We start from the raw sequence: 23,363 nt of genomic DNA, 5'->3' as shown, positions 1-23,363 counted from the left end.
AATCAAAATTAAATTGTGCGTAACAATAAGAAACCGTGATTTTCACTATTTATCATTTTTAGTGGGATATTGTAAGCTTTACTGTTTTAGTAAAAAAAATAGACTTACATTTTTTAATTGTTTATAAATATGAAAAAAAGTTATATACTTTTCACGATATGAGTTTGTTTGTCCCACCAAAAGATGGAGTATTTTGCTTTGCCTGCAACTAGTGATGAATTTTATATATTTGGCAGTTTTGCTCAATCAATCGTTTTGATTGGCTTTAGGGTTTAGGTTTAAATCAAATTATATTATCTTGTAATATTAATTAATTAATAAATCAAATATTTTGAGTTAAATACTTGTTTATTTGAATTTTTTTTTCCATAAATTAATTAAATATATATATATATATATATATATATATATATATATTTTTTTTTTTCAATGTATACGTATAAATAATATATTTATGCATATATTATACATATTTTAACATAATTCATTAAAATCAATCCATTGAAATACATATGCATGTGAAGACAATTGAATTATATCAATATTTTGTTGAATTTTATCTCTTTACATTAAATCAAATAATTTATACCTTAGTGGCTCACGGACCATAGCTACTCGTAAATCCTACATAAAGTTTGTCGTCAAACGTTAACCCATATTGTCTCGTGCATTTGTTTGGTACGCTGAACGTAACCAATTAGCTTAAAATCTTATATTGGAAGTGATTGTACAATCTTCATATGAATTTGTTTTTACTTCATTAATGTGAGAAGTCATTCGAAGTCGTCATTCATCCACAAAACTTACTCCCAGTAATATCTATTTTTACTTGTCAATTTTCATAATATCCAGGCAAATTTCCCCCAAATATGTCAAAAAAGCTACAGAAGTCACTCACATGTGGCTACTGTCTATTTCTTGTGACTAACCCCCACCAACTTCCACACTCACATGAATGTTACGCTTATATATATATATATGAAATGAATTCTCTACTTATAACATGATTTTGTCCCTTGCTAAAAACTTCATGGCCAACATTCTCTGCTTCCATCTTTGCTTTTTTGTACTGTATACATTCTTATGTCAAACATTAACAGGAGCTTACAAATCCGGGTTCAGTGTTCAACTAATCCGCCACAACACACCAAATTCTCCCTCCTACAAATCAGATGAACTTCATATGCATAGACTTGGCTCATTTTACCAAGTTCCCAAGAAATCATACGCCCCAAATGGTCCCTTCACTAGAGTCACATCCAACAATGGTGACTATCTCATGAAGCTCACATTGGGAACACCACCGGTGGATGTATATGGTTTGGTTGATACAGGCAGCGACCTCGTGTGGGCACAATGTACACCTTGCCAAGGTTGTTATAAGCAAAAAAGCCCAATGTTTGAACCTCTAAGATCCAAAACATACACCCCTGTTCCATGCAATTCAGAAGAGTGTAATTCACTCTTTGGTGATTCGTGCTCTCCTCAAAAACTGTGTGCATATAGTTATGCTTATGCTGATTCTTCAGTAACAAAAGGGGTGCTTGCAAGGGAAACTATCACATTCAGTTCCACCGATGAAGAATCAGTTGTTGTTGGAGACATTATATTTGGGTGTGGACACAGTAATTCTGGAATTTTCAATGAAAACGACATGGGGATCATTGGTCTTGGTGGGGGACCTTTGTCACTTGTTTCACAAATTGGTAGCCTTTATGGAAGTAGAAGGTTTTCTCAGTGCCTGGTTCCTTTTCATGCAGACCCTCAGACTTCAGGTACCATTAGTTTTGGTGATGCCAGTGATGTTTCTGGTGAAGGAGTAGTCACAACTCCTTTGGTATATGAGGAAGGTCAATCTTCTTATCTGGTCACACTAGAAGGCATAAGCGTTGGAGACACATTTGTGCCTTTTAATTCCTCAGAAATGCTTGCCAAGGGAAATATAATGATTGATTCAGGTACACCAGCAACATATTTACCACAAGAACTTTATGACCGTTTAGTGGAGGAATTGAAGGTGCAGAGTAGACTGTTACCCATTGCTGATGACCCAGACTTGGACACACAACTTTGCTATAGAAGTGAGACAAACTTAGAAGGACCACCCTTGATAGCTCATTTTGAAGGGGCAGATGTGCCATTGATGCCAATACAAACCTTCATCGCACCAAAGGATGGAGTATTTTGCTTTGCAATGGCTGGCACTACTGACGGAGAATATATATTTGGCAATTTTGCTCAATCAAACATTCTGATTGGATTTTATTTAGACAAAAAGTTAGTTTCTTTTAAGCCAACTGATTGCGCCAATAAGTAGACCATCATCTTCTTGTAACTCAGACATCTATCTATGATTTAAGCTTAGATCAAGAACATATATGAGATGTAACATCATTAGTTAGAATATTAGTATGCGTGTAATATTGAATCTGCAATGTTATGTACTGTTTTCTTTCAATATTTTTTTTTTCCTTTAGTAAAAGTATAACCCCTCAGAAGAATAAGTTTAAAAAAGACTAAGCAGACTGACGTAGTGGTCAAGCATTTGAACACATATTCCACCTAATTCATTTGCTTGGTTAGCCAAGTATCAATATGAAACTTACTGGTTAAGGGAGTCTTTTATATGTGTGGCTTTCATACAAGCAAGCAAGAATAATCAAACAAAATTGACTCTCCACATAATTACCCTTAATATTTTGATATATAAGGATGATCAACATTAAAAATTTGTTAGTGATCACATACTTCAAAGAATCACGTACCTTTTTTTTAGTGAATCCTGCTTATTCAAAAGTAATTTGATGGTATATACTTTTTGTTTTCATTTATCATGACAAGAAGAATTTCTACCTGCTTTTTTTTTGTATGTATGTATGTGTATATGGATTTATTAACATACATTCCTTATATTTTAGAAAATGTATTTTAACAAAGTTATAACTTCCATCTTAAAATACACTAGGTATCTACCTTGTTAAAAATACTATTTATAAAAAAAAAAACATATTGCATACTGTTAGGAATCTTTTCTCTACCATATGCAAGTTCAAGTGTCTACTTTGTAAAAAAAAGTTTAAGAAATCTCAATTCATGGGATTAAAAATGCCGCATGGAATCAGCTATTCGCTATGAAAGGCTAAATCATGTACAAACCATAATCAGTAGACAGAAGTAAAAGTTCCCTTCCCACACTCTCCAACTGAGATTTGGAGTATTTCTTTGTCAGCTTGGCTTTGCCGGCAACAGAGACGTCGTGGAACCTAAGACAAGAAAAAAGTGGAATCAAGAAATGACATTAATATTGAAAACCGGTAATATCATCATATAGAATGCTTAAGTGCTATGTAACACACCAGATGCCAATTCTTGCTCAAAGGTTGCACAGCTACCTGGATCTCTCCCACATTGCGCATAGGAGGAAAGTGAGGAAAGCATAAAATTCTCTTTTTGAAATCATCTTTATCTCTACCCCGAACATATGAACCCCAAGAAGCATTACCCTCTCTTCTAGTATCTTTCAAGAAGAAAGAAGTAGAACCTTTACAAAGAGAATTGTACGGTTCCCTAGCATCAAAATCAAATTCATTCGCTTCACTATTACCATTCCAAGCAGAGTAAGTTCTCTCCGAGCGCTCCAGTTCACGGGGAGAAACAATGTTAGGCAGCACTTGAACAACATAACCAAGTGACACCGAAAATGTCAGATGTTGTGCATGATCGTAACATATGGAACGCTGCAAAAAGCTTTTGGGATTGGTTTTCATGGCTTTTGTAAAAAGTTTCAGGCTGTCTAAAGAGCTCAGGCCCGGATAAAAGGGATTTACAGCTTCAACATGATGAATTGACACAAATGGTGCTATTGGGTGAGACGATAGAAGACCATGAGCGTTGCCTTTTATATCCCACTGAAATAAATAAAAAATCAATCCTGATCATTACGAATTCCAATGAAAAAAAATGGCTGGATGATACTTATACTGTACATCAGAAAATTTACCTTTCTCTTAGAATGGAAAGAAACTATAAATTAAAAGCAATAAAAGATGTGACCAAAATAAAATGTAGTAAAATGGATTAACAGAATACCTGGTGAAAACCGCGCTCCCATGTCAGTGGAATGCCAAGTTCAGATATACAGGCATGCAGTCGATCATCACTACCATAAAGCTTTGGATACCTCTCAATGCATTCGTCAAGCATCTCAGAAAGTGCCATTGCAAGTGGCTGACTTATAGCAATCCCACCACCACCAAAGGCCATTGAGTGACTGAAATAGGAATTTGCTGAATGGCTCTCCGAGGGACTACCTATATAAATCATTTCAGAAGAATTGTACTTGCTGAGGACATCAACTAGGTTATTCACATTGAAGATGGTATCATCATCACAGAGGACAAACCAGCGCACATCAGAGAGACTGAGGCGAAAACTCTCTTTGACAATGCGAGAAATCCGAAGGCCAGAAGGGTGGCCGGTGGGATTAGTATAGCGAAAATATGAGATGTCTTCAGAAATCATGATAGGAGGCAATAAATCATCTCCAGGTTCTTCAAGCACCTGTTCATCTAACCACACATGGCCACGCATGTCATTAGGACGCCACCACAGTTTGACATATTCCTTCCTTCGTTTCCAAAGTTGAGATGATCCTGCTATGCCAAAAACAATATGTTTAAGTGACAAGCCTTCCTGTTCAGCAATACTGCTACCATTATGAAGATGATCTTTCATGGTTCCAAATTGGAGAGCAGGAGGGGGTGTAACTTTCGCATGGAAATGAGAAACACACTTCTTCCAATTGAAAAAGTGGGGTCTACTTTCCCGATCCTTTAAACTGTGAAAGCAACATGTAGTTGCATCAAAGAACACAAGGGAAAGCCAAGCAGTAGTAGATATGAGAAGCGCTGCAATGGCTATGGCCAAGGTTCCAATGCGGCTTTGGCGCCACTGACTGCTTCTGGGTGGACTGATAGGCAAAGGACATAAATGGGAATTCTTGTCAAAGTCATGGTAGGATGATACAATGGTCTTCAAAGTTTGAGTCATCATCACCATCATTCCAATTTGCATGTCTGGCTCTCACTACCAGGAGAGAGACATTGTGAAAAGGCCAAAGGAAAACTACATAGAAGTATTTCAGCTCAGCAGCACACGCCGAAACCAAAACTTGTAACACCCTACAAAAAGAGAAAATAAACAGGAAAATGTTCCAATTAAGTGCATCATTAAGGCTCTATTTGTTTCTGTCAAAAATGGCAATTTTAGAATTTTTTTTTCCAGAAAAAGAAATTACATCTCGAACCAAACTTGTTACACCCTACAGAACAATTTAGGATTCATTTGTTTGGGTGGAAAATTATAATTTTTTAGAAGATTTTCTAGGAAATGAAACCTTTTTTAATTTCAGTTCACCCTCCTCACCCCTCCCAAAAAAATATGTATAGATCAAATGTGCTTCCATTAACACAAGAATCCACGTCCACATCAGGCACAAAGCATGTAACCCCAAATAATTACTCTAGGCCATTAATAAAGACAGATGTAACTAGATGATCCTAAAGTTGAATTGTTACATGGATATGCCCATTAAGAAAAATTATTAAATGGTATTGCACTATTTTAAAACAAGCTAAAAATATGGAAAGTAAGTGTTGAAACAGGCTTTGTAAGCAGATCCGGAGATCAAGCATAATAACATCACCGAGTAGTTATACAGTCATTGATTATTTTCATATAGAATAGCACGTGACCTAGTTAACTCGCCTCGAGCATCGCTTCGCAATCAAAAGGTAAAGGGCAAGGGGACAATCTATTTTGGGCTATGCTTACTCCCTTAGTTTTCATGATCACGGTATCAATATTGCTGTTTATTTTATACTATTCATATATACATTTTAGCTTAATACTTACGAGCTGCCATCAACCTGTTCCTAAGCAGAAAGCCAGTAGAGCGTAATGAAGGTACAGAAAGAGACAGAATCCCCAAGACAACACGGGGTTTTCACATTGGGGAATTTCTTCAAACAGGTAAGGAGCAGCAAAACAAGGACATAAAGTTTTAAAAAAAGCAAAAAAGCCAAAAAGTTTTTTTTTTTCAAAGAAATTGCAAAAGCGAGCCATTACCTCACTGAGAAACTGTGGAGTGTGGGGGTTCCTGTTCCTGCTCCTGGTGGGTTTCAGAAATGGTGGAAGTGCAGTGATGGTGGTGAAAACTTGGAAACAGTTAAGTAACAATTTGATTTGCTACATTTGCATGCCTCAACTCTTCATCTTCCTGTGATTTTAGAAACGGAGATCGGATTCAGAAGATGTAACCACCAAATAAATGCCAAAATGAATAATTGAAGTATTATGCTCCAAAGTTTTTGAACTCTAAGGAAATGTCAAGCATAATCATCGCCAACACGTTCACTTTAATTTGAAAATTTTCAAATACCTTTGCCTATTCATGTGCATTGATGGCTAGGGATTCTTTTTTTTTTATTCAAATATATGATTTCTGTTATTACTTGTTCCATTTTACCTGGTGTTATTTTGAAATGTCACAGACACTCCTTAAAATATTATAACATACGTAATCCTCGGATAAAAATAAAATACTACTATTTTTTCATAAAAAATAATTTTCAACTAAGAGTATATGTTTTTGTGTCACCATCACATGGAAATCAAATGAATGATATTTTCTTTGAAAAGTGATAGCATGGTATAAGTTTGGTTTTCATATTTAGAAAGTTAAATTATTTCTCATGTCTTTTTTTTTCTCATAATCTCAAATAAGTTATTTATTTATTTTTTTTTTCAATTGAATCCTATTTTTTTAAAAATTGATATGAAGTTGTTTTTGAAAATAAATATTGCTTGATTAAGAATGCAATTAATCAAGATATTTTCAAAGTAAAAATGAAAAAAGAAGTTTTTCACTCAATCCGAAACAATCTATTTTTTCTCTTAAAGAATATGTCACTCAGTTTTGGCACAAGAGAGTAGAACACTGTCATCATAAGGGTTGTTGATGTTCCCAAGCTTAGTCATAAAATCTCAAATTGCAAAGTGTGTCAATTTAAAGATAATGATATTTTAACAATATTTTTTTGACAACATTTTAACATCATTTACGTGTCATTCCGTGATTGGTACATGTGGATGATATTAAAATGTTGTAAAAAAAATGTTCTTAAGCAGCTCATCTATCCATCGCAAAACACCTTCTTTAAAGAGTAATCTCTATTTTATTACCTTTATTGATGACTTCACTAAGGCTTTGTTTACTTGAATGAATTTGGGAGAGGATTTGAAGATACATTTTTTTGTTGTTTATTTGAGTGGATTTGGAGCTAGGTGAGAGTGAATTTGGAAGTAAATTTTTTTAATCTGTATCAATCAAATCCTACACTAATTCTCACAAACTTTGCTTCCAAATCCACTTTCACTTACTTCCAAATTCACTCAAATAAACAACAAATAATTTATCTTCAAATCCTCTCAAATCCACTCAATCACTCTCCTCCAAATCCATTCAAGTAAATAAAGGGTAAATGTGCTGGATTTTTTTCTTGAAGTAAAAATGAAATTATGAGATTCTCATATAAGTTGATTTTATATATGAGAATACAAGCATATGGCTAAAATGAAGATAGTATAGCCGAGATGCTGTGTGACCTTATCAATACGTAATAATGAATGATACAAGACCCTAATTACATCTAGGATACAAATCACCAAACATTAAGTCCACTGATTTGCAAAAAAGCTGCAATTAATGGTGTAAATTCAAAGTGGATGTTACTATTTTGATCGAATTCTATAGAATTCTTGAACTTACTACACATTAAATTTCTGAAACAATATGAGCTACCACTTACAGTAATGAATTTCTGAAAGCGTGGATGACAAGAGTATTGTGTCCGAATCGAAGACAATATTTGATTTCCTGATTTTTTATAACTTTGTCTATATTTTTTTTATAATATTTCTTATATTACTATGAAGAAACTGGTTTTATTTTTCTACCGTGGTTATGGATTTTTTTTTTAATAGATTCATAATCTATTTGTTAGTTTATGTATTATTTACTATTTTCCCTTTAAGAACAACTAGAAGCTCTGTAAGAATTGCCAACAACATTGGAAAATGTATTAACAGCATTCATTACATTGAGATGATAACAATGATTTCATATCTCACAAGAAGATTGGAAAATGTATTAAGAGCATTCATTACATTGAGATGATAACAATTATTTCATATATTACTAGAAGAAATGACCATGTATATTATCAATGTAGCTCATCAAATTGGTAAAGGCCCCTCAAAAAAAAAAAAACAAAGTATTTTGAAACTCATTAGAAACTTCATTCAACTTTGACATGAATATCCAAGGAGTTTCAATGACACAAGCTCCAATAATGGAAAGCTTGGGAAAATAGAAAATGAAGAAAACAAAGAAATACGTGATGGAATAAAGTGTTACTGAAGACCATAAAGAAGCAAAGCTCCTACAGCACCTACACCAGCCACAAGTCCAACAATAACTCCAATAGGAGGCAAGCCTCCACCAATAGCTCTCCCAGTGTTAACATCATATCTAGCAAACCTCTTCTTTGGTGCTTGACACTGAGGACATCCATATGTGTCCGGCTGCACAAGATAAAATAACATGAGAATAACAAATGCACTCTACAAATTAAGATCGATTTAAATCTAACTTAATCTTACAAAACTGACTTATAATCGTTTATATATCTTAATGTAATTTTATCTCTAAGAGATCTCCATCCATGTTGATTATAATTTGATTTCAACAAATATCATTGAATCAAATATCATTCATTGACTATCATGAAATCACTCAGTATAATACCACATAAGAAAGTTGCTAATGCTGAGACCAATATTACATAAATAAGAGTTAAGTCTGTCCCATTAGATGATGCTAACCACATAGATCATGGGGCATTGTTGAGTTCGGTCAAAAACCGAATTATGAGGAATATTGACCATAACGAAATCCCTTTTAACAACCACCATGAAAATTGCTGATATCAATACCATAATAAATTACATAGAACGGAGGGAGGAAGAGCTTAGAAACAAAGTTTTATGTGTGCTGTACTTACCTGCTCATCAAAAGGTTTCTGTAAGGTGTATATGTATCCACAATCAAGGCAAATGTGTGTAGCTCTCGCCTGCATGCAAGTTCACTTGATCAACAATTGAATGTAATCATCTTTAGCCTAGACAACATTTAATTAGGAGGAAGAACAAGAATGTCGCTTCAAACTGATTCTTGCCTTTTGAGCATCAGTCAGTTTTCTTCCAAAGCGAGGAGGAGCAGGTCGCTTTGTGAGCTTTTTTACATCTACCTCGGCACCACCTCTTAAGAACAAAACATGGAGAATTTAAGATGTTAAGTCATTGCAGCTGTTAGGTAAATGGTAGAATAAAAAACATGACATGATCACATGAAGATTCTGCAATATGCATCTTATGTCTATCATGGAAACAAACAGATGAACTCAAGTGCCATGATAATTTTCATTGAGTCACATACTGAACTTGTGTAGCCTTTCTTCAGTTTTCGTTACCATTTGATCCGGGTGTTGGCTCCTCATGGTAGCAGAAAATTTACTAGAGAACTAATGCAAATAAGAAGAATAAATGGAACAAAGGTGGACAATGGAACCTGCTGACAACAAAGTAGACAGAATCAGGCTTTGCTTGGATTGCGGTTTTAGTAAATCCAAGCTTATCTGCAGGCCACAATTCATCTCCAAAGAAACTGCTAGTGTAAAGAACTTGGTCCCCTGACTTTAGCCCTGCTTTTGCTGCATTCCCACCACCATCAACAGCCTATAGAAGACAAGCAGCATCCATGAACAAATTCTCATTCACAAATTGGAATCATTCCATTATCATTGTGAAAGGGAGCAAGATACTAACAGTGATGACAACACCCCCACCAGACTTTTGGCCCAAGGTGAGGCCTAGAGGCTTGTCAACCTCCGCCTCAATTGTCTTTGAAGCCCCAGCAGTTTTTGCTGCGATCTCAAGTCTCCTCCCACTGATCGAGGAACCATTCTTTTTCTCACCAAGGAAGGATTCTGAAACACCCCTTTTGGCTTCATGAAGTGAGAGACCTTGTAACGATGTTTTCTGCAGATACAGGAGCAAAATGATTTCAATTTGTTATTCTGCAAGGTAGAAGTGTTTGTACTACCACATATCCATGATTCTGACCATTTTCCACACAACAAGTTTTTGAGATTATCAATTTACAAAATATAGTTAAGTACACTCAATTGCTCGTGCTGTGCGGAAATTGGTATGAGACCATTGTAATTTTGAATCATGTAATAATTTATGGTAAGAAAAAAGAAAAAGTAGCAGTAGCAGTACCTGGCATTGAGGAGGAGCGAGTGTCTTGGAGTGTGTGAGGTGAGAGTTTTTTGAGGAGGGACTCCTCCTGGTGGTGAAGGTGGCTGAGAATGAAGTGGAGGAACCGGCAACCACCGCTGACATGTTTCCGGTGAGATGTGTGGATAGGAATTCACCACCAAACAAACACACACGTTTGCTCTGAACAATAAAAATGTATAGATGAAAAAGTTTCTCCTTTTCTTTTTATTTTCTTATGGTGTTCAAGGAGTTTTGGTTTTATTTTATTCTGAGAATAGATAATACTTAACTGGTGGTGGAAATGAAGACACCAGACAACCTCAGTGTATGGTCTCAAGCCATCCTAGGACTGTAAAGTGTTGATGCTAACTGTGTATTCAAGGCCTCTTGTATTGTCTTACTTCCTCTGGGAATAGTAATCTTATCCAACAAAATCACACATATTTTTCTGTACCAAAAGAAAATATATTTTTTCTGTATAAAAAAAAAACAGACAGCTATGTAAAAAACAAATCTTTATCACAAAAAGAAAATTAAAATTGAATGGGTTTTTTAGTAAATAGGAGGAGAATAGACCCTTTTCGGCAAATACTTAAAAGGCAAGAACTTTGAAGTAAAACCCTAGATCTGTTGGTTGTTCATTGCTTTGCCTTAGAGTGGTACCATGAGTGAGAAGTTGTAGCAAGGGAAGAAGAAGGAAGCGGGGAAAAACATAGCGCACCAAATTGACGCTCTTAGGTTTGGACCCGAATGGGTTAAGAGTAACTTTGTGGCTTTCACAATCAATTCAATCTGCCCACGAATCTGTAAACACTTTCTCTCAACTTCCTGTGCTACTTTTATTTTTTTTAATTATTTCACTGTAAGATATTTTAAATTTGCCGTCGAGAATCTTGATGGGCAGAACATCAGCATATGTAGTTATTTTCCCTTTTCGTTAGGACCGGTTTTTGTGGAAAAGAAAACAGACGAACTAGCTTTTGTGATTTGGAAGAAATTAAAACTTGATCGTGATGAAACTGATTGTTTTGTTCAAGTTGTTTTGGTGTCAAATTCCGGTCTGTCTTCCGGTCCATCCTTTAAATATTTGGCTTTAATCTGTGTTTTTAAGGCAAGAAGTGCAAATGTAGTGATGAAAAGGCAACGTATGATCAATTTTGTCTGAACTGTTTTTCGCAGAAGATGGACCTTGACAAGTAAATAAGATTTCGTTATTATACTCCCCTCTGTATTTCGAATGATCTGGGTTCCTCTAACTGTTTTGAAACTAGCTTATACTCCAAGTCGGTGGCATTGGTGCATGGGTTCTCCTTCATATATGGGCTAGTATTTGGTAGTATTTCTGAACCTAGCTACATTTGGGTGATAAAAATTTGAGGAACATGCATTGATATACATAGGATATAGGACAATCTCACATGGGTATATGTACTAAAAACATTTACTATTGATATGAAAGGGCTATTAACTTGTAAGTATGAGTAGTTCTGGTTCACACCTTTTTGTGGTTAAGTTGGCAGTACTTGTGTTCCAAATCTTCTGTTCTGTTCTGGTTCATTTTGATGTCTCTGACTTGTTTAGGTATAATTGCAAAAGAAATCTGATTACTATTAGGAGTTTCATCAAAGTATGTATAACTGACAAGAGTTCACTGAAGTACACGATGTTGAAAATTTGTTAGTTCTAGGAGAATACCATCTATTTGCTTCCTTATTATTTCATTTGATTTAAATTTAAACTTTAAAATAACATGATTTGGTTTTGAAGAGGAACATTAATTCGTATTTAATATTTTTCAAGGTGAGGAGCTAAGGTGAAGTGATCCCCAAATTACAAAGCTTTGAAGTTTCTCCCAAATCCTATAATGGACAATAGAGTCAAACCTGAAAAGAGAAGCAAAGATCGGCACCTGGAACGTGATGACAAATACCATCGTGTTTCCAAAGACCACCACAATCATCATTCAGATACAAAACACAAGCATGACCACAAATCCAGGGATAAGGATAGAGATAGAACTTATGACAGAGATGGAAGCAAGGACAGGGGTAGAACTTATGATAGAGAAGGAAGCAAGGATAGAGATAGGACTTATGACAGAGAAGGAAGCAGGGATAGGGATAGGGCTCATGACAGTGAAGGAAGCAAGGATAGGGACAAAGCTTACGAAAGAGAGAGTGGCAAAGATAGGTCAAAGGTGAAGCGTGATGATGGTAGGGAAGATTTGGTGGAGTCACGATACTCCTCACATTCTCATAAGCGGAAAGAGAGGGAGCACAGCGAAGACAAAGACTGTGAGGATAAGAAAATTAGGGTTTCTGACGATAGGAAGGAAGAGAAGAGGGAACGGAGGAAATTTGGGGATAAAGTCAAGAAGGAGGAAGAAAAAGATGGTGATAATAATATTAGAGGCATTCATGAGGGAGAGGTTAAGGAGGAAGACACTGAAGGTGCCCATGGCTCAGCTTCTTCCAAAGACACTGTATTTGTCCAAAACGTGAGTTTCTTTCTTTCTGTTAATGTTTTTCTTTTAACATTTTGATGATGCTCAGCATTTGTTTTAACTTTTCTTGGTTATAATTGAATTATAGTATGTGTGCTTTCATAGTCTTCCCAGTACAGAGGGCCGGTTTAGACATCATGTCAAATTGTAGGCTTTATTTCCAGTTATTGGCTTCCTGCTTCGTGAACTAGAATTGGGTTGCCAATTTACTTGAGACTATGAAATGAATCCTGTAGTCCATCTATCAATATTTATATGTAGTTTGATTAAACCTTATTGATAATTTGGTTTGCAAAAGAGATGGTTTGTGATCTTATGCTTCCAGCATTGTGATTTTTGTTTGTGTTCAGCTTATACATGCTCACTTCTCTCAGTTCTGTTTCCTAGTTTCTTCTATTTTATTGTTTCTCTTGGAATACCTGAAGAGGGACATTCACTAACATTTTATCCTTGCTCTTTCAGGGTGCCTTGGGATCAGTTGCTGTGGCGCCCATGAGTGTGCTTGAGACATCTTTGGCTCCTCCTCCTCCATTTCCTATCAAGGTATCTTTGAATTCTACCACAAATGAAAATAAGGGCGTTAGTATTACCAGGTCTCATGAGGTTACTGGAAAATCTAGTACAGATGGGTCATCTTCAACTGCTGGAAAAGCTGGAAGCCTGTCGATTGATGCTTTAGCTAAGGCTAAGAAAGCTTTACAAATGCAGAAAGAGTTGTCAGAAAAGCTGAAGAAAATTCCTCAGGTAAATTGATCGTTATTTCTATGAATAAGTACTTACTGTCAGCTGGACATATCTCTTAAATAGCTGACTGATGATACTGATTTCATTTTTTTTTCTAACTCTTCATATTCCTCTGAATGCATTAATTGCTGCTTTTGGCTACGTAGTTGAATAAGAATTCTACCCAAAATTCACATGGAAGCTCAAACTTGGGTTCAAACAGTCAATCTGCCTCTGCAGTCGTGCCAAAAGGTTCCAGCTCAGCTTCTTTTGGCCATGTTGCAAATATGTCAATTTTCCCCCCTGCTGCTTCTGCTAATTCTCCAGCAAGTGGCACTAGTGCTGCTGGTATTGCAAATGCAACTCTTCCCAATTTGGAAGCTGTCAGGCGGGCTCAAGAGCTTGCTGCTAGGATGGGATTTCGTCAAGATCCACAATTTGCTCCTCTGATAAATATGTTTCCTGGTCAGATGGTAACAGATGTTGCCATTCTGCAAAAACCAACAAAGGCCCCTGTTCTTCGACTTGATGCTCAGGGGCGGGAAATAGATGAAAATGGAAATGTTATTAATGTGACCAAGCCCACCAACCTTAGCACATTAAAGGTGTGCTGCTTTCTTATTTGTCTCTTTTTATTAGTTTTCTCTTTTCTGTTTGGGATTCCTTTCTAAGGCTGGAATCTTTGTCTGAACATTACAGGTCAACATTAACAAACAAAAGAAGGATGCATTTGAAATACTACAACCTGTATTGGATGTTGATCCCGAATCAAATCCTTATTTTGATGCAAGTATGGGTATCAACAAAACAAAGATCCTGCGACCCAAGAGGATGAATTTCCAGTTTGTGGAGGAAGGAAAATGGTCAAGAGATGCTGAAACAATAAAATTGAAGGTATACCCTTCTCCCATTTTCTAGTACATTTACCTTTAACGTAGTTCTTTTCAATTGCCTTTTGTGTTATCTGTTATTTTTATTTTTGACTCTTGCAGAGTAAATTTGGAGAAGCTCAAGCAAAAGAGCACAAGGCCAAACAAGCACAGTTGGCAAAGGCAAAGGCTGCTCCTGATATAAATCCCAACTTAATAGAAATAACAGAGAGAATTGTAATTAAAGAAAAACCCAAGGACCAAATTCCAGACATCGAGTGGTGGTAAGCTTATGCTTAACTGAACTACTGCTATCTATATATGTCTTTGTTAAAGTGTACCGATTATTTAAGGGTGTTATTCAAAAAGTCGCTAATTTTGCAGTCAAAATTTAGCATGTACACTACATATGCCTGTTTCAGTACTTATCACCTTATGTTCTTCTGTTTTTGTTATTTATAAAGATAGTTATAGTCACATCAGAAATGATACACATATCATTTATAGTTATAGTTATAAGTATGCTTTATAGGACTGCTAAGTACTAGTTGAATATAAAATATGAAAATACCATTTATAGTTGGTATAGTGTACCTATTTGTGATTCTATTATTGCCTTTCTTGGGGGTTCTTTTTTACTCCGTTCCATTGTACCTCTGGGGGTTGTATGTAAACATTTATTCAGTTAACTATTTGAATTTATCAGGGACGTGCCTCTTGTGCATTCTGGAAATTATGGAGACATTGATACTGGAACCATAGGTGAGGATAAGCTGAAAATAGAAAATATCACTTTCCTTGTGCATCATCCTCGTCCTATTGAACCACCTGCTGAGCCCGCTCCTCCACCACCTCAACCGCTCAAACTAACTAAGCAAGAGCAGAAGAAACTCCGGACACAAAGGAGAATAGCCAAGGAGAAAGATCGGCAAGAGATGATCAGACAGGGTGTCATAGAACCACCAAAACCAAAGGTCAAGATTAGCAATTTAATGAAAGTACTTGGCTCTGAAGCAACTCAAGATCCTACTCGGCTAGAAAAAGAGGTACGCAGCGCAGCTGCTGAGCGTGAGCAAGCTCACATAGATAGGAATATTGCACGCAAGCTTACTCCGGCCGAGCTCCGGGAAAAGAAGCAGAGAAAGCTGTTTGATGACCCAAATACAGTGGAGACAATTGTCTCTCTCTACAGAATAAATGACCTCTCAAATCCAAAGGCCCGCTTCAGAGTCGATGTTAATGCTCAAGAGAACCGTTTGAGTGGGCGTGCTGTGATTTGCGATGGTATCAGTGTTGTTGTTGTTGAAGGTGGAAGCAAGTCGATTAAGAGGTATGGGAAACTTATGCTTAGACGCATTAATTGGAGTGATTTTTCAAAAGAGAAAGAAGAAGATGAAGATTCAGATGATGAAAAGCCTGCCAATAAGTGTGTTCTTGTGTGGCAAGGAAGTGTTGCAAAACCCAACTTCAATAGGTTCACTGTTCATGACTGCATCACTGAAGCAGCTGCCCGAAAAGTTTTTGTGGATGCCGGTGTTCCCCATTATTGGGACCAAGCCGTCAACTACGTAGAAGATGAAGCCCTTTGATTTTGTCGTCTAATGTTTTTGTTCTGTCATTGGCCTTCCTTGACTGAAATCCTGTAACAGTTTTACAGTTTGTGTCATGCAGTGTATGGTGTATGCGAAACACAATATTTGGTTAAAATTTTGGCCTTTTGGGTTTTCACTACCATGTTTCCTCTAACCAAAAGAAAGAGTATTGAATCTATATGAGACAGAAAATCTTAAAAAAAACAAAAATCATATTCTTTAATAAAAATTAAATTTCATCTTTAAAATACTACATAAATATTGTAACAAAGGAAGAAAGTTTAGATCCTACATTCATCTTTGTCGGGCAGTGCGACTGACATTCGATTCAATCATAATAATTAGTAAAATATTTGTAAACTTTAGGAGTAACAAAAATAAACCAACACAAAGCACGTGGCAGGTGCGTGCAACTCCTTCATCCACGGTTTCTCCACCGTCATCTAAACCTCAACAACACAATCTAGGATTCCGGAGAAGCGTGCAGTGGACACGTGTCACTAAGTAGCATGCGTTAAAAAGCGCGCGCACGTGGCTTGTGCTTTGGACAAAGAACCTTCGCAAAAATTTAGGCCATTTATACCATTGGCTTAGATGAAATGTTTTCCATCTGGACGGTGGAAGATTAAGCATGACACGTTTAAGGCAGAACCCTATACTTGCCCCCCCTTCTCTCTCTTCATCATCATCATCATCACCATTTTATAATCCTTCCTCTCTCGCCCTTTTCTCCCATATCTCAAACCTATTCTACACTCACAATCTCACGTCAAAACCATACCCAAATACCAAAACATGGGAAAGTTGTGGACTTTGATCAGCCAGCTTCATTCTATTGCTGGGTATGCATTACGTTGTTCTTGCTATATATATTCATTTGCCTTGTATATCTTAACCATTATTCATAGCTTTTTGTGTTCTTTTCAGGCCGGTCGTGACCTTGTTATACCCTTTGTAAGTATATCAATACCAATTCAGTGATAACTTTCCTTTGTTTATAAAATTCTGGTAATTGTTAGGTATGCATCGGTGGTGGCAATAGAGAGCCAGTCCAAGTTGGATGACGAACAATGGCTAGCGTATTGGATCATCTATTCGTTCCTGAGCCTTGCTGAAATGGTTTTTCAACCTGTGTTGGCGTGGTGAGTTTAAGCTTAGTTAAGGAAAATGAAAATGTGTTTGTATGTTGTTGACCATGGTTTGGAATATGAGATTTGCAGGATACCGATTTGGTACGATGTGAAGCTATTGACGGCTGCATGGCTGGTGTTGCCACAGTTCGAAGGAGCTTCGTACTTGTATGAAAGGTTCGTGAGAGAGCATATAAGGAAATACGTAACGGAGAGGGAACATCTGCAATACCACCCTCAACAAAGTAAAAGGTCAGCCAACGAAAACAAGACAAAGAAGAAATTCGTGGAATTCGTCACGCCCAAGAAACAGGAGGATCATCAGGAAGCGTACTAAGTTGCGAAAAGGACGCTGCTTAGAAAACTGTGTTGGGTTTTTCAGCTGATTTCAATCAACTTTCCTTTCAATTTGGCTACTTGCGTTTTATTCATGTTAATTGTGTATGTATGTCTATATATATATATATGTGGACTCTTGCTGTATCATGATCATGATCATCGTATCTCATATTGTACGTGTGTGTAAAGTGATCTCTTTCTTGAGTCTTGTTGCAGATGCATGGTATGTTTACCTTTAGCTGAGACAGTTTCTGAGCTATGGTATAAGTGAAGAATTTTGCTCGTGTTCTTGTTTGAGAATAAAGTAAAATTCAAAAAGATATGTCACGTAATCTAGATTTCAAATTGTTGATCTTTAAAAGGCTTTATATAATAATAAACTAACAATTAAACATTAAAAGTTAAAAATATCAATATTATTCATATGAGAATTACTAAAGGCTACATATCAACAATGAAAAATAACAAAACTAAATAAATAAATATAAGATAACAACAATTAAAAATAAAGAAACATAATTATAAGATTAAGGAAACAAAAAATTAAAAGTAAAAATAATGATGAAATAGAACATTAAATATAGTAAGGTATTTGATATCATAATAAATATTGTAAATGTAAATTAGGTAGAAATTAATTTCATCACTTGTAGTGTTTTGTTTTCTTTATTTGGTAGAAATTAATTTTATAATTTTATAATTTTATAATTATATAATTGTATAATTTAATACTAAAAATCCTAAAACTTAAAATCCCATAAATCATAACTGTAAACTCTAACTCCTAACTCTTACACCTATAAACCCTAAAGCCCACGTCCTTGACAAACTATTTAGGTCAATTATCACAACCTTGTTTAACTAGTAAAAGAAAACTAAAAAAAAGTAGAATAAGCAAAGTTAAAAAAAAAATTAACATGGATAAAAAACGTTAAGTTTAATATTATGTAGTAAGTCAGTCCTACACCTTCAAAACAGAACCAAAGTTAAAAAGTAAAATTAATAACTGGTTAGCAAATTGGTAAAAAAAAAAATTAATGAAAGAACTTATCAGTAAAAATCAGCAAATCAAATAAGTTACTATAGGGACAGCAGCAAAATGATTAGAATCATAAATAAGAGCCAATTCCGTAAAATCACCAATATTTAGAAAAATCACAAACATTATCACCGTACTGGAATTAGTATTAACACAATTCAAACCATAATCTGGATCAGCAAAATGGATATATATAGGGACGACAACAAACAACAAATAAACACTAAACCTGAAATAAAAACTAAGTAGACTAGATTAGCATCTATATACTAAACTACTAAAGTTGGACTAACTAAGAATTCAGAAGGAAAAGCATACATAAGCAAATGGATCCGTTGAAATAAATAGAGCCACACAAAACATCTCCAATATAACAGGGATGCTTTACCTGAACCAACCACAATATAGTTGGTGAAGTAATTTGTGCTTCAGATATTAGAAGTTCATTCATCAATTCGAATTGTGAATATTGAAATGCTGGGACAGAGGACTAAGTGAATGGAATCATGACATACATTATACATTTTGAACTAAATGATCTCAAGTATCCATTTTTCTTAAGTTGTGATACAAAAATTTGATGGGTGTACATGTCCAGTGATTACTTTATTCGCTAAAGACATAAGATTATTTGAAATTATTCTAAAGACATCTTCATAAAATTCAAACAAGGTCTGACCTCTCCAATAACTGCAACAGAGGAACCCTGAGAGACTCTTAACACCAAACTTGTTAAGTACATGCATATTAGATAAAAATAAGCCCTTGTACAGAGAGAATGGCTGTTTGTTCACTTTGATCACATCAGAAGACATAAAAAAATTGCAATTTAACTCAAATTACAAAAATTTTAAAAACACAGAATTCAAACAAAAAGTATCTAAAACTTGATTATATTGATTTATAAAATTACAGTGTAGATTCCCTTCACTGCCCTCCGAGAATTATAAATTACAGCTATATTATATTATATTAAATTTTTATAAAAGTTTTGCCTATGCTCACTATTTATAAAAGCTATTTATATTTCTTATCCTGAGTTTACACAATATAACAAAAAAAAAACTATGAAACAACAAGAAGAACGATTTACGTGGTTCGTCACATATGTTTGTGACTACATCCACGGGAAAAGTAGTGTTTGTTCCACTGATTGTATGTTACAATAATGTACATGTGGAAACCCCAAAAACTCACCTCTCTTAATTATTGTCTCTCCCCTACTGTAATTGCCTTACTTGACACTGTTTATTCCCTCCCTTATTTGAGATTAGACTGGATACAACAAACTATTCCAGATGCCAGCCAGCAATTACGTAAAAAAATTGAGGGGTATGTACATAAGTGCAATTAATTCCGTCAGGTGGGTGGGAACAATTACATATCCTTGCTTATCGTATACGATTCACATTTGAAAATGGCTCAGCTCTGGCTTTGGGTGCAGCCTTAGATGCTGCTTCTGGTGCTCCAAACACATTCCAGAATCTCAATGTTTCATCAGCAGCTGCTGATGCTACTGTGCAACCATCTGGACTCTGATATTTGACGAAATAACAGTAATTAGCAATAGCCTCAAAAACAATCTCATCAGATTTGTGCTCAACAAAACCAAAAATAAATCAATTTACCTGGGCCATGAAAAGAACTCTGGAAGTATGACCAGTGAGCTCAGCCATCTTGACCATTGAGGGGTATTTCCAAAGCGTTAACTGATTCTGGGTGAAACCATGGGAGCTGAGTAACTCCCTCTCGTTCTTGTTCCACAGCAGGGAGCATACCTGAGACCCAGTGTCAATTGAGTTCAAGCATGCACCTGTGTGGGTATTCCAAAACTTGATGCACCGATCACCACTGCCTCCACCTGTAGCTAACAGATTCCCTTGGAATGGACACCAAGCAAGGGCTTTTACAGCAGATGTATGATCGTCAAGCCTGTGAAGCCACTGTGTTGTGGAATTAGAAGATGCAGTGGCTCTATCCCAGATGTAAAGTAGATTATCATTCCCCCCGCTGGCTAATTGTGAACCTGAAGCTGACCACTTCAACCCACAAACCTCTTGCTCATGTCCGCTGTAGGTTTCAACAATATGTGATCTGATTCTTACATCATTGTTGATAATTCTACCATCCATCCCTCCAGTTGTGAGTACGTGATTATTCCATGCCAAAGATCCAACTCTTTGTCTGTGTCCACCTCTCAAAGTTCTCAACTGCAAAAATGAATAACACTGTTAGTAAAGTGTAAATGAACAGTTTATTATGGAGCTTTTATAAACCGATATACCTGTCTATTTGAAGTTGTATCCCATAGTTGCACTTCAGAGTTGTTCAAACCAACTGCAATATGCCGCCCATCCGGAGCCCAGCTAACAGACGTTACTGGGCCGTCTTCGTCCTCAACTGTAACAAGTTCCGAAGTAGAACCAGTTGTTGCATCCCACAAGTATACTGTGCTTCCAAGTGCTATGGCAAGAACATTGCCGCTTCCCCAGTCCAGCAAATTAAGATAATAGTCATCAACAAGATCCGGAGCATCCAAAGTTCTCTCAGAAGTCTGATGGTGATCATCAAATTTTAAAATTAGCAAAAACTTTGAAATAAAATCTCACATGCATCTAATTAATTAATGGTTTTCCACATAGTTAATAAACAAGGGTCCACAACTTGAGATTATAACTCGACTTGGATCAAAATCCTTGCTTAACAAACTGAGGAATGAATAAAATTAAATTGAGGAATTTAGTACTGAACCTGAGGAATAAATCTCCGAGGCTTGATTGATCTATTATTATCCTGGGTAAGATTGGATAGCTCGTGGGGAATTAAATCAACTGGTGCAGGTGGCTTGTTCTTGAAGGCGAGAATTCGCGTCCGGTTCATGTTTAAAGATTCTGCAAGCTGCTTCCTGTAGGCTTCTCGAGATGGAGAACTCCCAACTGGATTTTCCTTACCTTTATTCCCGTCTGTAAGCATATAGTGAGCATAATCAAAGTCCATTGCCGACCGATTTGGTATGAATCTGTCCAACTGATGATCATAACAAAAACACGATCAAAACATTGGTTTCTTTCATAAACAAATTCAAAGTAAGATATAAAGATTTATCATCTTTAGTTTTGAAACCCATTCAAAAACTTTTAAAAAATTAAACTAATTTCAAGTTTTCTGTGCCACTTCTACAAAATTAGAACTTCTAATGACTTAGATTCAAAACCCTAATCCAAAATGTTCTCTCCCCCACAATCATGCAAACTATACACAAATTACAATCAGGGAGAAAATTCAAGCAATAATTTCTTTACATTTTCTTTGGAACTCTTTCTTTGAATAAACTGTTCTTGAAGAGGATAGCGTGATCGTGTCTTGAGGGTTCCAGAAGAACTCAAAGATCCTGCATCCATGGTTAGGAGAAGAAAACAAGAACAAAAACGGAAAAGAATAGGAAACAATATAAAGAATAACACAAATTAAAAGAAAATAAAACACAAGGCAAAATCCTGCAGAAACAGATTATTGGTCAAAGCAAAATCAGATAGCAGTGATTAGTAACAAAATGACAGAGAGAGCCGGAGTTCCAGTGCTGGAAAATGAACAGAGAGAAAGAAAGAGATTGGAATGAAGATTTATTTGAAGTGAGATTGTATTTATAGTAGAAATGCTGGCTGAAAGATGAAAATTAGGGTTTCAGAGACCAGGCAGCAACGGCTATTTTTATTTGTTTTTGGAAACAACCGTTATAAAGTGTATTGACCAAATTGTCCTTTATTGGCGAAAATAACTAGGTTAGAATTGAAAAATTAAAATAATACCTATAAACGTTTACAAAATATCAATAATCATAATACATAAATATAATACTATAAATAAATATTTTACTCAAACTTAATAGTAATTATATTATTTATTTCTTAATCAATATATTAAATATAAAAAATACTCAATAATATTTATAATTTTTAATTTTTAATCAATATATTAAATAAATAATAATAAAAAAACATATTCGTGTTTATAATTAATATCCCAAACTTTAATAGTATTAACATTATTATGAAAATTATCACATGTTTAATAAACTAAAACAATTAAAAAAAATACATAAGTCAGATTATTAACGTTATTCAAATATAATCCTAACAGTCAAATATATACAAGATAGAGAAATTCAATCATTTTTTACATTTAAGAATTAAAGTTCAAAATATATATATATATATATATATATATATATATATATATATATATATATATATATATATATATATATATATATAACCAACTGAAATAAAGTCTTAATCTAAGTTTCTACTTTATCTTTGTCTTCTAATACCAAATTCAAAAAAAGTTACATCATAAAAATATCAGTGTAAATAAAAGAAAAAATAAACACAAAACGCAAATAAATTGGTAATTAATTTTAAGCAAATAATACACATAATTATTTACATACATCAAATTATAATTAATCATCATTAACTAACAAATTCACAAACTTTCAATAATTTATTCTAGACTTGATCGTTTGGATACAAATATTAATATCGAACTCTAGGGATTTTACACTTAGAGGTGGGAAACAACTCATTCACACAAACTACCACATTGAGGTTAATTTGTCAAATATCTATGATCAATAAATAACCATAAGACTAAAGACTTTTTGCTATTTTCCATGACATAATCATCCTTTTCTACTTGAGACGAGAAGTTATTAAGAGTGTTAGAATGACCTGCATCATATATCAATACATACACTGTACAAAATCA

The 23,363-nt window shown here is 35.1% G+C and overlaps 5 protein-coding genes and 1 pseudogene across 6 annotated transcripts; 3 read left to right on the top strand and 3 right to left on the bottom strand.

Moving 5' to 3' along the window:
* The first annotated feature begins 819 nt into the window (after nt 1-819).
* LOC124843055 (aspartic proteinase CDR1 pseudogene) lies at nt 820-2,863 on the top strand (annotated as a pseudogene).
* A 132-nt stretch (nt 2,864-2,995) lies between these two features.
* On the bottom strand, nt 2,996-6,577 carry LOC124843216 (beta-1,3-n-acetylglucosaminyltransferase radical fringe protein, putative (DUF604)). Of its 2 annotated transcripts, XM_088101111.1 has the most exons (5): nt 6,440-6,577; nt 6,127-6,277; nt 4,090-5,180; nt 3,357-3,908; nt 2,996-3,263 (listed from the first exon to the last, which is right to left on the bottom strand). In XM_088101111.1, exons 3-5 carry the CDS (start codon nt 5,071-5,073, stop codon nt 3,162-3,164), a joined length of 1,638 nt encoding a protein of 545 aa, XP_087957237.1. In that variant the 5' UTR covers nt 5,074-5,180; nt 6,127-6,277; nt 6,440-6,577; the 3' UTR covers nt 2,996-3,161. The 2 variants fall into 2 exon arrangements, with proteins under 2 accessions (XP_087957237.1, XP_047175857.1); XM_047319901.2 differs by lacking the exon at nt 6,440-6,577 and having other exon boundaries at nt 6,127-6,426.
* A 1,582-nt stretch (nt 6,578-8,159) lies between these two features.
* On the bottom strand, nt 8,160-10,643 carry ENH1 (rubredoxin family protein). Its single transcript, XM_047319885.2, has 6 exons — nt 10,402-10,643; nt 9,946-10,158; nt 9,689-9,855; nt 9,297-9,381; nt 9,123-9,191; nt 8,160-8,643 (listed from the first exon to the last, which is right to left on the bottom strand). The coding sequence occupies exons 1-6, from the start codon at nt 10,522-10,524 to the stop codon at nt 8,473-8,475; spliced, it is 828 nt and encodes a 275-aa protein (XP_047175841.1). The 5' UTR covers nt 10,525-10,643; the 3' UTR covers nt 8,160-8,472.
* Nucleotides 10,644-11,028: 385 nt separating this feature from the next.
* On the top strand, nt 11,029-16,227 carry LOC124843199 (protein RDM16). Its single transcript, XM_047319866.2, has 7 exons — nt 11,029-11,207; nt 12,202-12,898; nt 13,367-13,648; nt 13,795-14,232; nt 14,327-14,521; nt 14,620-14,780; nt 15,203-16,227. Exons 2-7 carry the CDS (start codon nt 12,266-12,268, stop codon nt 16,083-16,085), a joined length of 2,592 nt encoding a protein of 863 aa, XP_047175822.2. The 5' UTR covers nt 11,029-11,207; nt 12,202-12,265; the 3' UTR covers nt 16,086-16,227.
* Nucleotides 16,228-16,742: 515 nt separating this feature from the next.
* On the top strand, nt 16,743-17,877 carry LOC124843189 (HVA22-like protein e). The gene is made up of 4 exons (XM_047319855.2): nt 16,743-16,930; nt 17,016-17,042; nt 17,108-17,230; nt 17,309-17,877. The coding sequence occupies exons 1-4, from the start codon at nt 16,884-16,886 to the stop codon at nt 17,553-17,555; spliced, it is 444 nt and encodes a 147-aa protein (XP_047175811.1). The 5' UTR covers nt 16,743-16,883; the 3' UTR covers nt 17,556-17,877.
* Nucleotides 17,878-19,487: 1,610 nt separating this feature from the next.
* On the bottom strand, nt 19,488-22,220 carry LOC124843181 (cell division cycle 20.1, cofactor of APC complex-like). Its single transcript, XM_047319844.2, has 5 exons — nt 21,899-22,220; nt 21,348-21,623; nt 20,881-21,150; nt 20,225-20,806; nt 19,488-20,131 (listed from the first exon to the last, which is right to left on the bottom strand). Exons 1-5 carry the CDS (start codon nt 21,995-21,997, stop codon nt 19,988-19,990), a joined length of 1,371 nt encoding a protein of 456 aa, XP_047175800.1. The 5' UTR covers nt 21,998-22,220; the 3' UTR covers nt 19,488-19,987.
* Between the last annotated feature and the right edge of the window lie 1,143 nt (nt 22,221-23,363).

Source organism: Vigna umbellata, chromosome 10 (genome assembly GCF_029865625.1).
Source record: "Vigna umbellata cultivar VRB3 chromosome 10, Vumbellata_1.0, whole genome shotgun sequence".
NCBI lineage: Eukaryota > Viridiplantae > Streptophyta > Magnoliopsida > Fabales > Fabaceae > Vigna > Vigna umbellata.
The sequence above is the reverse complement of the archived record's forward strand: the minus strand, read 5'-3'. Positions and strand labels throughout refer to the sequence as shown.

What these genes read in the sequence shown, in the direction of transcription:
- LOC124843216 (XM_088101111.1), bottom strand. Translation starts at nt 5,073, where the DNA reads ATGCAAATTGGAATGATGGTGATGATGACTCAAACTTTGAAGACCATT. An exon ending in GGGAGCGCGGTTTTCACCAG is followed by an intron (nt 3,909 to 4,089) that starts GTATTCTGTTAA and finishes TATTTATTTCAG; the next exon opens with TGGGATATAAAAGGCAACGC. An exon ending in TGAGCAAGAATTGGCATCTG is followed by an intron (nt 3,264 to 3,356) that starts GTGTGTTACATA and finishes TTCTTGTCTTAG; the next exon opens with GTTCCACGACGTCTCTGTTG.
- ENH1 (XM_047319885.2), bottom strand. Translation starts at nt 10,524, where the DNA reads ATGTCAGCGGTGGTTGCCGGTTCCTCCACTTCATTCTCAGCCACCTTC. An exon ending in GTCTACTTTGTTGTCAGCAG is followed by an intron (nt 9,382 to 9,688) that starts GTTCCATTGTCC and finishes TTTGTTCTTAAG; the next exon opens with AGGTGGTGCCGAGGTAGATG. An exon ending in AGAAACCTTTTGATGAGCAG is followed by an intron (nt 8,644 to 9,122) that starts GTAAGTACAGCA and finishes TATCTTGTGCAG; the next exon opens with CCGGACACATATGGATGTCC.
- LOC124843199 (XM_047319866.2), top strand. Translation starts at nt 12,266, where the DNA reads ATGGACAATAGAGTCAAACCTGAAAAGAGAAGCAAAGATCGGCACCTG. An exon ending in CTGAAACAATAAAATTGAAG is followed by an intron (nt 14,522 to 14,619) that starts GTATACCCTTCT and finishes TGACTCTTGCAG; the next exon opens with AGTAAATTTGGAGAAGCTCA. An exon ending in ATTCCAGACATCGAGTGGTG is followed by an intron (nt 14,781 to 15,202) that starts GTAAGCTTATGC and finishes TGAATTTATCAG; the next exon opens with GGACGTGCCTCTTGTGCATT.
- LOC124843189 (XM_047319855.2), top strand. Translation starts at nt 16,884, where the DNA reads ATGGGAAAGTTGTGGACTTTGATCAGCCAGCTTCATTCTATTGCTGG. An exon ending in CAGCTTCATTCTATTGCTGG is followed by an intron (nt 16,931 to 17,015) that starts GTATGCATTACG and finishes TGTTCTTTTCAG; the next exon opens with GCCGGTCGTGACCTTGTTAT. An exon ending in GTGACCTTGTTATACCCTTT is followed by an intron (nt 17,043 to 17,107) that starts GTAAGTATATCA and finishes GGTAATTGTTAG; the next exon opens with GTATGCATCGGTGGTGGCAA.
- LOC124843181 (XM_047319844.2), bottom strand. Translation starts at nt 21,997, where the DNA reads ATGGATGCAGGATCTTTGAGTTCTTCTGGAACCCTCAAGACACGATCA. An exon ending in GAAAGAGTTCCAAAGAAAAT is followed by an intron (nt 21,624 to 21,898) that starts GTAAAGAAATTA and finishes TATGATCATCAG; the next exon opens with TTGGACAGATTCATACCAAA. An exon ending in CTCGGAGATTTATTCCTCAG is followed by an intron (nt 21,151 to 21,347) that starts GTTCAGTACTAA and finishes GATCACCATCAG; the next exon opens with ACTTCTGAGAGAACTTTGGA.